This window comes from Trachypithecus francoisi, unplaced genomic scaffold (assembly GCF_009764315.1).
Source record: "Trachypithecus francoisi isolate TF-2019V2 unplaced genomic scaffold, Tfra_2.0 Lachesis_group3, whole genome shotgun sequence".
NCBI classification, from domain to species: Eukaryota; Metazoa; Chordata; class Mammalia; order Primates; family Cercopithecidae; genus Trachypithecus; species Trachypithecus francoisi.
This window is the reverse complement of record NW_022681468.1, coordinates 16942889-16955660: the sequence shown is the minus strand read 5'-3', so window position 1 is coordinate 16955660 and position 12772 is coordinate 16942889. Positions and strand designations below refer to the sequence as shown.

At 42.4% G+C, this 12772-nt stretch overlaps 1 protein-coding gene across 7 annotated transcripts in view; it reads left to right on the top strand.

The window, feature by feature from the left end:
* TDP1 (tyrosyl-DNA phosphodiesterase 1) overlaps positions 1-12772 on the top strand; it is a 92488-nt gene that overhangs the window by 18247 nt on the left and 61469 nt on the right. For all 7 annotated transcript variants that reach the window (XM_033191636.1, XM_033191635.1, XM_033191634.1 and 4 more), the window contains exons 6-8: positions 3130-3164; positions 8238-8330; positions 12224-12391. In XM_033191636.1, coding sequence (XP_033047527.1) covers positions 3130-3164; positions 8238-8330; positions 12224-12391 — 296 coding nt within the window. The remainder of the gene's footprint in view (positions 1-3129; positions 3165-8237; positions 8331-12223; positions 12392-12772) is intronic.

Sequence of the window (12772 nt, the reverse complement as noted above, 5' to 3'; positions counted from 1 at the left end):
AAGAAACCTGCAAAGTAGAAAGGAAAACAAGGAATACAGAAGAATTTCTCACATTTATGATAACTACTTTCTATAGAAATGGTGGTTATGAAGTAGCTGGTGTGATAGTCACCTTTTCCTGTTTCTTTTGGCTGTATTAGTTCGTTAAGAGAAAACACGAAAGATGCTTTTTATAGCCCTTTTCTTTCCTTATCGTTAGTGAAATTGGCAAAAGATTTCTGCTTTGTGAGTACAGAGACAGAGTGAATTACGTACTTTTTGTATTTTTTTTTCTCATTTTCCTTCTAGTGTCTTTTTTCCCCATCCACAAAGATGTAAGAATTCCAACTCACACTGTATCACTTTTTCCAACTATATGTGATATCTTTGTATTTTTTTAAGATGAATACAGTACAAGAGCTCAATCTGGTCAGTTTTAAACATACCTCACAACATTTTCCTTATGATTTAACCCACTGCACTTTATAGAGCTGTCGTTTTAAAATGCCTTCTGTCCAACATGGGCTCATCTCATGCCCATAGATGTGCCTTTGCCTGGCAGTTGCCAAATTTCCATTGTTTTGCTTCTATTTCCAGCAACAGAAGAGGTTAGATGGCAGTAGGATAGCTCCCATCAAACCTTATAGTGGGCAGAAAGTAAACTGACACAGAAATTCTGCAAACCAGTGACTAAATGAATGGAAATAAAGTCTTTTTCAAGTATTACCTACCTGTACTGGTTTAGGAGAGTGGTTCCTGTGCTTGATAGTGTGCTCCAGGCTGGCCACCAGAGGGCATAGTGAGCCGCTTCTTCCTAACCTCTTGGAAAGAACTGTAAAGAAGCTCCCAACTCTAGGCTGACGTACAGGATTGTGTCCTTCTCCTGATGTCTTGAAACACCTTTGTACCTTGTCTGTAAGATAAAGTCTTTTTCTAGCAACATGGGTCATTTAAACTGACACACATTAGTCGGTGGCTGCTGACAGTCTCCCATTTTGCAAACGTGGGACCTAAGGGCAGACATTGAGACCTTGTGGTGGTCAGTGTCACATTGCCTGGGCTCAGTCCCGGCTCTGTGTGTGTGTATTAGTGTGCTTGGATGCTATAACAAAATTACCTGGGTGACTTTTCTTGGACTTGGGTCGCTGAAACAACAGGCACTTATTTCTCACAGTTCTGGAAGCTGGGAATCCAGGATCAAGGTGCCAGTCAATTCAGTTCCAGGTGAGGGCTCTCTTGCTGGCTTACAGATGGCCACATTCTCACGGTGTCCTCATGAGAGGGAGGGAAGAAGGCAGATACACAGGCTGTCTGGCAGCTCTTTTATAAGGATACCAGTCGTGTTGGATCAGGATCATCAGGATCCCACCCTTATGACCTCATTTAACCTTAATTACCTCCATAAAGTCCCTCTCTCCAAATAGTCACATTGGAAGTTGGAACTTCAACATATGAATTTGGTGGGGGACACAAGTGTTTTGTCTGCAACACTTATTCTGGGCTTGTCACTGGCTTGTCACCTAATTTCTTTATCTTTGAAATTGATTGCTAATGCTGTTCATCCTAGAGTTTACTAAAGGACTTGATGCACTAGACCAAAAACAGCACCCAGTAAACAATATCTGTTGAAGCTATTATCCTTGTTTTTTGTGCTTAGACTTACCCAGAAGCATGTGACTTGTAACAAACTAAACAAAAGCCAGGTCTCTTCACCATTGTTCTTTCTCAGCTAAATATCATTTTATAGAGTGGCAGTCTTCCTTCTCATTTGGTAATTTTGAAGACATGAAATAGAGTTCCCTGCACTTTCTTCTGTGGCCAGAGTGCACAGATGCATGCTGGTCTGTGAGATCTCCACTCCAAACAGGGACTGTGTTGTAACTCACCTGTGTATTCCAGTTGCCCGTTACTGCCCCCAGCAAAGTTTCACCCACGTCGTGTGGTAAGGAGGCCGGGGTGGGTAGTGGGGAGAGGTTGCAGTAGTGATTGCTACAATTGTAGAGTGCCTACTGCATGCAGGACCCCGTTCCTCAGCATTTTACATGTGTGAGCTCATTCCTAACAACTCTGGATCTCAGAATGGTACCGTTTTAAAGAGGAGAAAGCTGAGGCATAGAGTTAGATGTATTTTCCAGGATCGTACAAAGTTGTGAAGGCAGGATTTAAGCCTATATACTGCATTCCTAATTGTGAAACTTTTACGGTTATTTAAACTCTTTCATAACCTACATCTTGTGACATATTCTGCTTAACCAAGATCTGGCATTAGTGGGTATTAGATAAAATGTTTTCTATATACATACTTTGTAAAGGTGTCATTTTATAACATGAAAATGAATTTCATATGTTTTTATTTTCAGCACTTGCTATGCTAATATAAGAACATTTCTATTTTTAATTTGACATCCTAAGTCTTTATGTTGCCACCACTTTCAGTGTTTTTTGTTTTTTTTTTTTTTTTTTGGAGACAGAGTCTTGCTCTGTCACCCAGGCTGGAGTGCAGTGGCACGATCTCAGCTCCCTGCAAGCTCCGCCTCCGGGGTTCACAACATTCTCCTGCCTCAGCATTCTGAGTAGCTGGGACTACAGGCACCCGCCACCACACCCGGCTAATTTTTTTGTATTTTTAGTAGAGACGGGGTTTCACTGCTTTAGCCAGGATGGTCTCGATCTCCTGACCTCGTGACGCACCCACCTTGGCCTCCCAGAGTGCTGGGATTACAGGCATGAGTCACTGCGCCCGGCCTTCAGTATTTCTTTTAAATATTCTCTGAAAACTGTGTGCCATTAATTTCTGTATAAGCCCAATATCTAAAACTTTGCATAGCATCTCACTTGTTTTACTAGTTTTTTGTCAACTACAGAAATTAGGCTTCTCAGTCCTAATTACTGTAGTTAAAAATGTAGTGTATATTGAATCATTCTGGGTAACAAAATTTATGTCTTGTTTGTTTGTTTGTTTGTTTGTTTGAATGAGCATCCCCAGATGCTATTATAAAAGCTGTCTTGTTATTCAAGGGCTTGTCCAGTAGAGGTCAGTAGAAATAGTTTTTTAAAAAAAAGTTGGCCTGATTGCTTTCTAATGTAATTTCCAGTAGATATGGATATTAGTGAGTTGTTTTTAAATAAATGACTTCTTTTTCATCCTAGGCAAAGTTGGATATTGCATTTGGAACACACCACACGTAAGCAATTTTTATGAAATGGGGGAACCCCTCAAGCATTGTCATTTGTCCGTTACACGGTTATTCCTAGGAAAGACTGAGCATGGTAGGCTCACCTAGGATCTAGCACAGTGGTGCTTAACTGAGCCTGGGAGAGCTATTCTTTTATTTAATGCTCTTATAAAAATTATTTGTTCTGTCCTTTTAATTTTATAGATCAGGAGACTGAGGCCCAGGTTTAGGTATGTGATTCTGCCTTGGGCCAGTAGTGGAGACAGGAATAGAACCTATTTATTCTAACTTTAATTTATATATATATGTGTGTGTGTGTATATATCTATATATATATACACACATATAATTTTTCAAGACGTGGTTTCACTCTGTTGCCCAGACTGGAGTGCAGTGGCATGATCACAGCTCACTGCAGCCTCCAACTCCCGGGCTTAAGCAATCCTCCCACCTCAGCCTCCCGAGTAGCTGGGACAATAGGCACACGCCATCATGCCCGGCTAATTTTTTTGTAGAGACAGGGGTCTCACTTTGTGACCCAGGCTGATCTTGAACTCCTGGGCTCAAACAGACCTCCTGCCTTAGCCTCTCAAAGTGCTAGGATTACAGGCATGAGCCCCTGTGCTGGCATTAACTTTAGCTTTAAATTTGTTCTTGTTTGCTCATTGCTAAAATTTACCTTATTGTTTCCTTTGGTCCATTCACTACCACCCCCTCACCCCTACACACATACTTTTCAGGTTAAATTCAACAGAGCTCTTTTTTTTTTTTTTTTTTTTTTTCTTGAAACAGAGTCTCACTCTGTTGCCCAGCCTGGAGTGCAGTGGCACAATTTCGGCTCACTGCAACCTCTACCTCCTGGGTTCAAATGATTCTCCTGCCTCAGCCTCCCAAGTAGCTGGGGTTACAGGCCATTTCCACCACACCTGGCTAACTTTTCTATTTTTATTAGAGACTGGGTTTCACCATGTTGGCCAGGCTGTTCTCAAACTCCTGACCTCAGGTGATCCACCATCCTCTGCCTCCCAAGTGTTGGGATTACAGGCGTGAGCTACCATGCCTGGCCAAGAGCTCTTTTTTTTTTTTTTTTTTTTTTTTTTTTTTGAGGTGGAGTCTTGCTCTGTCGCCCAGGCTGGAGTGCAGTGGCCGGATCTCAGCTCACTGCAAGCTCCGCCTCCCGGGTTCCCGCCATTCTCCTGCCTCAGCCTCCCAAGTAGCTGGGACTACAGGCGCCCGCCACCTCGCCCGGCTAGTTTTTTGTATTTTTAGTAGAGACGGGGTTTCACTGTGTTCGCCAGGATGGTCTCGATCTCCTGACCTTGTGATCTGCCCGTCTCGGCCTCCCAAAGTGCTGGGATTACAGGCTTGAGCCACCGCGCCCGGCCTGACCAAGAGCTCTTAATTCAGAGTTTAAAATGCCTAGGGGGCTGGGCGCTGTGGCTCATGCCTATAATCCCAGCACTTTAGGAGGCCAAGGCAGGTGGATTATTTGAGATCAGGGGTTCGAGACCAATCTGGCCAACATGGTGAAACCCCATCTCTACTAAAAATACAAAAATTAGCTGGGCAGTAGTGGGACGTGCCTATAATCCCAGCTGCACAGGAGGCTGAGGCAGGAGAATCACTTGAGCCTGCAAGGCAGAGGTTGTGGTGAGCCACGATCATGCCAGTGCACTCCAGTCTGGGCGACAGAGTGAGACCCTGTCTCAAAAACAAACAAAAAATGCCTTTGGAAAGTAATTACAATTGAACTTTTCCCAATTAAGTATCTGTAGTTTATGTTTTGTTGAAATGACAGTATTTTGTAGAAGATTGAGCTCGTGTCTTGAAATTATTTCTAGTTGCTTATTTAAAAAAAAAAATTTTTTTTTTGAGACAGTCTTGCTCTGTTGCCTAGGCTGGAGTACAGTGGCGCAATCTCGGCTCACTACAACCTCCGCCTCCTAGGTTCTAGCAGTTCTCCTGCCTCAGCCTCCGAGTTGCTGGGACTACAGGCGTGTGCCACTGTATCTAGCTAATTTTTGTGTTTTTAGTAGAGATGGGGTTTCACCATGTTGGCCAGGCTGGTCTCGAACTCCTGACCTCAGGTGATCCACCTCGGCCTCCCAAGGTGCCGGGATTACAGGTGTAAGCCACTGCGCCTAGCCTATTTTTAAAATGTTTTAAGAATTAAATACTTATTACGTTCTTGACACAGCTCAAGACAATATAGAGTTTTTATTCTTATGGCTTTTTTGGTGAGAGAAGCAAGACAAACATGTGAATTAGAAAAGGAGAATCACCGTCCAGATCATAGTGATGGAGTATAAACTGCATTCTCCACCTCACAGGGTAGAGCTAGAAACAGTGAACGAGGCAGTCTTTGAGACTGTATACACTTTGGCACACAAGCCCTGCTCTGTCCAATTTCGGTTGGATGCTGTGCAATCCTGTGGTCTGTCTCTCAGTGTTTTAGAATGGGAAAGCTCTTTGGTTTCCTCTAGAGCTTTCTAGAGGAGCAGAGTTATGGCTCCAAGAATCGATAGAGGGGAAAGAGAAAGCCAAAGCAGCTGAATGTCAAATATCCAGATCCAGGCAGTAGCTAGTGGCAGACCACAGGATGGGCAAGGCATGTTTCTTTCCGCTAAGATCTATAGCCAGGCCCCCACCACGCATCATTCAGTCCTCTTTCCCACCAAAGCCATGTCTCCCCACACCTTGCCTACCCCTGTAGCAGTAGCATGAAGTGCTCACCGTTGCAGCCACCAGCCCTGTGAAGCCATGTGTGGTGAAAGGAGTGCCCTGGCATCTGGCATGTGTGATCCCAACAAGCTCTTCTGCTGGCCCAGTTTGTGACCTTGGATAATCCCTGTTATATGTCCAGACATAGATTCCACAATTGTAGAATGAGAATAACTCCTTCTCTGGATTACTGTGAAGATTGGTGTGATAACATACGACAGAGCTTCTAGGATGGCACCTGGCAGAGAGGTGCTTGCCATATGTTAGTTCTCTTCCCCCTTTGCAGGAATAGCTGCATATTTGAATTGGTTCCCTTTTGCTGCCCCACAGCTTAGCAGACAATATGGCAGGTCAGCATTCTTCAAGGGAGATCTTATTCCTCGCCCTTTCCTATCCATTTTTAACTGTGACCTTATTAACACTACCATTTTGTCTATGAAAAGTTGAATATGGCTACTCTCAAGTTCATAATTCTGTTTGATAGCATTCATTGACATTAGTGTGTGATTTGCCTGATAATCGATGTCTTGACTAATGGAAATATTTGTAAACCTTCTATCATGAATCCATAACTGACTTATTCTTAATTACAATCAGCTGCTGATTTGGCAACTGTGTATGTAAATTTGCCCAGATTTCAGGGAGCACATTTCACAAATGGAAAGAAGATGGCTCAGCAGCTGTCATTTCTCCAGCTTTGCATTAATTTACTGTTTGCCAGCTTGGGTTAATTTCTCGTTCTGGCAAGAGCTAAATATCTCATTCTCTTTTCTGCCCTCATATCCTTTTTCTTATCTTTTTATGATAATTTCATCCTGCCCAGATAGTATTCGTGTTGTTTATTTGGAGAGAGCCAGTGGTTCGGTTTTTTTCCCCATGTTTGAATTGAGTTTCATTAGTAAGTATCAAGTAGCACTTTGGCCTCAATAGAAATGATAAAATAAGTCAGGACAGAGTTATAGCCATGAAAAGTGACACTTTAGTTGGAGAGAGAGAACTTAGATTCCTGAAATATTGAAATAATCCTATTGAAAACAGCAGGGAGATAAATAAAATATTAGATTAGAAAATAAAACTGTGCCGAAGGAGTGATAGGAATGACAGGTGAGAGTGTTTCACATTTAACACATTTTTTTTTTTTTTTTGAGACAGAGTTTCACTCTTTCACCCAGGCTGGAGTGCAGTGGTGCAGTCTCGGCTCACTGAAACCTCCGCCTCCCGGGTTCAAGTGATTCTCCTGCCTCAGCCTCGTTAGTAGCTGTGGTTACAGGTGCCCACCACCACACCTGGCTAATTTTTGTATTTTTAGTAGAGATGGGGTTTCGCCATGTTGGCCAGCCTGGTCTCAAACTCCTAACCTCAGGTGATCTGCCAGCCTCAGCCACCCAAAGTGCTGGGATTACAGCTGTGAGCCACCATGCCTGGTAGCAAAATGTATTTTTGCATTTCATTCACAACAGTCCTGAAGTGGGGTTAATCCTTAGACATACAAGTGGAAAACTGAGGCTTAGGGACATTGAATGGCTTACCTAGGGTCAAAGGGCTTCTAAATGACAAAGTCTGGAGCTCAGGTCTTCAGACTTCATATGGAAAGCTTTTATCTATATCCTATTCCCTCTCTCTCACTGCAATTAAAATAAGAGAAATGTGTTTGATTAGAGGTCTGGGGAAGTCACATGGAAAAAGAGTAGACCCAACTAGGTCTGATTTGGGTTGACAAAGAATAGGCAAGACTTACCCCAAGCCCAGATAACACACTTTTGACAAGTGTGGCATCTATGGATACAAAAAACCACTAATGGTAATGAAGCATCTTTTAAACTTCTTAAAATTTCAACTCATAATAAGAAATACACTTTACATTTCAGTGTATTATGCACTAACATACCTTTGTGCCAAAACAAAATTTCATGAACCAGTAATTAAATATATACTGTATACCAATTTATGCTATTTTAGTTGTTTAAAAAATGCCAGCCATGATGCAGCAAGAGGTTGTTGACCATGCTTTGAATCTCAGACACCAGACGATAAGGCTCCCATGGTGCCTAGTAGAAACAGGTGATGCTGAATAGATAATAAGGGGCTAGGCTGCAGGGATGTGAAGTGCCAGGACTGGCCAGGTAGACAGAATGGGGTGAAAGTTCTTTTACCACCAAATACTCAACCTTTTTGAAAGGTTTTCAACCTATCACTCAGGCAGACTTTCATCATGGTAATGTATAGAAGGGTAAATAATAAATGTTAAGTTTAGGTACTATGAGAGTTTAAAAAAATTAGTTATATATTACATTTGCATTGGAAAGTATTACATATTTGAAAGTACTGTTAATGCTTTTTGATCCTTTGCTGTTTTGAAAGGAAAATGATGCTGCTGCTCTATGAAGAAGGACTCCGGGTTGTCATACACACCTCCAACCTCATCCATGCTGACTGGCACCAGAAAACTCAAGGGTTTGTAGGGGCCTGCTCACTTCCTGGCAGTGTGTGTGCTGAGAAAGGTCAAAAGCCAGAACATTCGCTTTATTCTTTTTTCTATTTTTTTTAATTGTAAAAATAACACACATGGCCTAGAAAAGGAGTTGTATGCAGAAAAAGTTACTGTATTCTTTTACTGCCTGCCCTATTCTACCTTCTTGGAGTAACCAGTGTTAACAGGAGCATCATCATCCACAGCTACCTCTAGGGTACATGTAAACATACATTACTATTTACACACAGTAGTGTCTTCCTAGTTTTTAGAGAAGTGGCATCATATACACTCTACAGATAAGTAGAGGGAACAGCATATGCAGAGGATCTGAGGCAGAATAGGGGTTACAGAATGAAAGATCTGAACCCATTGTTTTCCCAGTGGGATTTACCAGATAGCTTTTGTGATTTCTCCTTGCTCATGTACCCACCTGTATTTTTCCTTGCCGCTTCCCAAACAGGAATCAAAGGAAAAGTTAGGGTAGGGCCTGGTCATGTGAATAGTGTGCTAAATATTTCCCCACTCCCCCAGTTGGTGTGTTTTCTTTGAAACAAATTTAAGCTGGTGTCTTTAGAGCCTTTAGTGTGTTAATAAAGTTGTGAATCTCCAAGAGAAGAATTGAATACGAAAGCTTTTCTGAACTTTATAAACTACTAACCCTCTGTACTTGGTGCACATATGCTAAATCCAGGTTTTGATCCCCTTTTCAAGAGGTGTTTGCTTTTTAAAAGGGATTTTTAGGGATTTGCTCAAATCAAGTTCAGCTATTCTTGACTAACTTTAATTTTCTTTCATTGAAGCCATTTTGCACATCTCTTCCTGTCCTAGAGAAGAGCTGGTTAACAAACAGCCTTCTGCGTTGGGAGAAACTCGGACGTTTGTCTAGCATCATATCTGGGTTCACGTTTTCTCTGTCATCCTCCTCTGCCTCACCCTGCCCCATATCATTGCCTAGCTTGGGCTAGAACTCCTAATTGGAGTGTATTACGTTCAGCTAAGCTCTGCTGAGCCCAGGTTACATCGTTGTTTGTTTGTTTGAGACGGTCTCACTCTGTCACCCAGGTTAGAATGCTGTGATACGATCACGGCTCACTGCAGCCTCAACCTCCTGGTCCCAGGTGATCCTCCCACCTAAGCCTTCTGGGTAACGGGGACTGCAAGCACGCACCACCACACCTGGCTAACTTTCTGTATTTTTTGTAGAGACAAGGTTTTGCCTAGTTGCCCAGGCTGGTCTCGAACTTCTGGGCTCAAGCGATCCGCCCGCCTCCGCCTCTCAAAGTGCTGAGATTATAGGCGTGAACCACTGCACCCAGCCCCAAATTACGTCTTAGTTTGAGCTAAAATAACTTTCCAGCTTCCTTCAACAGGTCTTGCTTCAACCTGAGTGCGCTGCGCAGGACAAATGTAATCTCTTTCCCTTAAGGCAGTCCTTCAGAGTTTGAAAGGGAGTCTTGTCTCTGAGCCTCACATCTCTTGTTCCCTCCCCACTCCCTTGCCCCACCATAGCATGTGGCTTTGAGCCCCCTAGCCATAATTCCTGGTAGTTTTTCTATAAATGTGTTACAGTTTTTCAGTATCCCACTTAAAATATGCTTTTCAAAATGAAGTGTGGCTCTGACTGGTCCAGGGTTGAGGGGATAGCTGCTCTGTCTCTAAGTCTCAGCTGTAGCACTTTCTTGATCTACTAAATTTATGGTTAACTATGCCTTTGGTACCCCAAGAGCTTCTAAGCCAGCTCTCCTGAGCTGCCAGATAGGGTGTGGAGATTCATGTAGCCCTAACAAAAGGAAATGAGATTAATGTAGCTTGTTCCCATGAAACAATAATTAATGTTACTAAAGGGATTTCTCAAGTTAGCTCTCAGCCTCACATGGTTCCAAGAATCCCACCCTGGGCCTCCAGCTCGTTCTGAAGTTGGAAGCTTAGCTTACAGGCAGTAGTACCTTTTTGGAATTCTCTGGGGTGGTTGCTAGGAGGGAAGAGGCAGGGGTAAGGGCTTGGGTGTTTCTTTTATTTAAAAAAATATTTTTTAATTTAAAATTTTAGAAAACTTACTGACTAGGTAGGAATGGTTCAAAACTCAGAAAGTACCAAGACTGTGAAATCTTCCTCTGGCAGCCATCCTTGTGTGGGATCCTATTATTTCATGCTTGGTCTATATTCTACTCTCTAATACTTTGCATTTCATGTTGTTTGGGGTAATTTTAAAACTTTTGAAAGCAGTTTTTGTGTATAATCTCACTTCATAATTGGTCCGTGGTTCTGCTAATCCCCTTCAGCTGCCTGATGGTTCACCTGTTGATTTCTCACTTTTATAATTAGAACAAGAGTTGCATTCAAAGCTCACAGTAAAAAAAATAAAATAAAATTATTTGGCTCATTAGAATAATTTTCTCATCTTATTTTGTGACGTGTTAAAAATGCCTCATATCTCAGCATCTTAGTTTAGAAAGTCATTTGTCTTCTTTCTCATCCTGAACTCACCTGTGAGTGAATCTGATCCAGGAGGAGACTCACTCAGCCTGGAAACTTTGAGGTGCTATTGCAAGGGGGAGGTCCTCCACGTCTATCCAGCCCAACCTGGTCATTTTACACATGGAGGCAAAGGCCCAGAGAGGTCACAGGGCTCACCCAAAATGGTATAGTCAGCTAGCCAATCTGGGTCCAGAACCTGGGGTCCAGCCCTCGTCACACCATGCCACCTCCTATGCTAAGTGCCTCCCCTCCCCAGGGTGGGAAGCAGGGGTATGAAGTGCCCCTTGCTAGAAACTTGCAGAAGATGCACTGCCAAGAGTCCTTGCAGTTCTGGATGACTTCTGCCCTGTTGGCCTGCATCTTGCCAGTCTCCTTCAGGGGCTGCGAGGTGAAAGAGAAATTGGGCAGTTTCTCTTTCAGCTTAATAGATAGAACCCAGGGTGGGGAAAAGGGGAGTAGCCACAGAAGGGGAAAAATGTAACACCTGATACTTTTGACTGCTCCTGTAAGTCATTGCTTTGCAACAGCCCAGTGAGGCAGCCCTGTTAACCCCACTTTTTTGCATTTGAAGAAACTGAAGCACAAAAGGTTTGAAGCCATTTTAGTAATCTACTGTGAAGCAGTTTTAGAAGGATTGGGATTAGATATGGTCGTTTTCTATTTACGGATAAAATGTAGAAGTTTTGGCAAAGAGCACTGTTTTCCTCTGGGGAAAAAGAATTAATGAACTGAAAGATGTTTATTATGCCTCTTCAGTGAATTAAGTGTTTGAAACTTTGAGGTTATTGTAATGTCACTGAATGTGATACTTAATCCAGGCACCAGAAAGTATAAGATGTAAAAATATGCTGCTATAGCACCTACATTATGAAAATGGGTTTGTTGATTGAAAATAGATTTTTCACATACACTTTTGGTATAGATAACACAATTCTTATTTCACATTTGGCTGAAGAGCTGCATTGGTGCAGACAAGGGCAAATTCTTGCTGGGGTTACCACTGGTAGCATGAATTTGCTCTAACTGTTAAGAGTAGAATTCTTAACTCTTACCATCAAGTCTTAGAAAGCAATATATAGGTGCAGAGGTAATAGGAGGAATAAGGAAGGTTTGGCGAGTGAGGGGGAGCATGGAGGGATGTGGGTTGGAAGAAGTGAGCAGAGCCCAGGTCTTACTGAATCTTAAATTCATGGCAAGGCATCCAGGAATAATTCTGAATGTGATGGGAAACCATTGGAGTGGTGTGCTCACATTTATGTTTCATGTTTCCTAAAATTACTTACCATGTGGAGACACCGAGAATTCACCTCTTTCTTAGAATGAAGGCGTAATCGATACAGAGATCATTGTCATCAGTTGTTTGCCTGACTGTTAAAGGTTATTTTTTTAATTCCAGAATATGGTTGAGCCCCTTATACCCACGAATTGTTGATGGAACCCACAAATCTGGAGAGTCAACAACACATTTTAAAGCTGATCTCATCAGTTACTTGATGGCTTATAATGCCCCTTCTCTCAAGGAGTGGATAGATACCATCCACGAGCACGATCTCTCTGAAACGAAGTATGTGCCAGCTTATCAATTTGGGGTTCATACCTTGCGAGCCTCATGAGGTCTGGAATGCAGGGGCCTGGAAAGAGGTGGGGTGAAATCTAGCCAAGCTTCAGAACATGATGAGGGGATGAACAGATTCTATCACATCTGTATCTCGTGGTTCTCAGGCATGAAAGTGACAGCCAGTGAATCTTCATGTTTACCTTAGCCTCTCACTGGGGTACTCTCAAAATCATTGAGTTCTTTGTCTGGTACTTTACATCTTGTAGGTGTTCCATCATTAGTTGATTTGCTTGAAAAATGAATTTGAGAGTCAATTCAAGAAAATGGGTTGGCTCTTGGACCATTTCTTGATTATATTAGTTTTCATGTGTATTTTGTCTTTTTTTT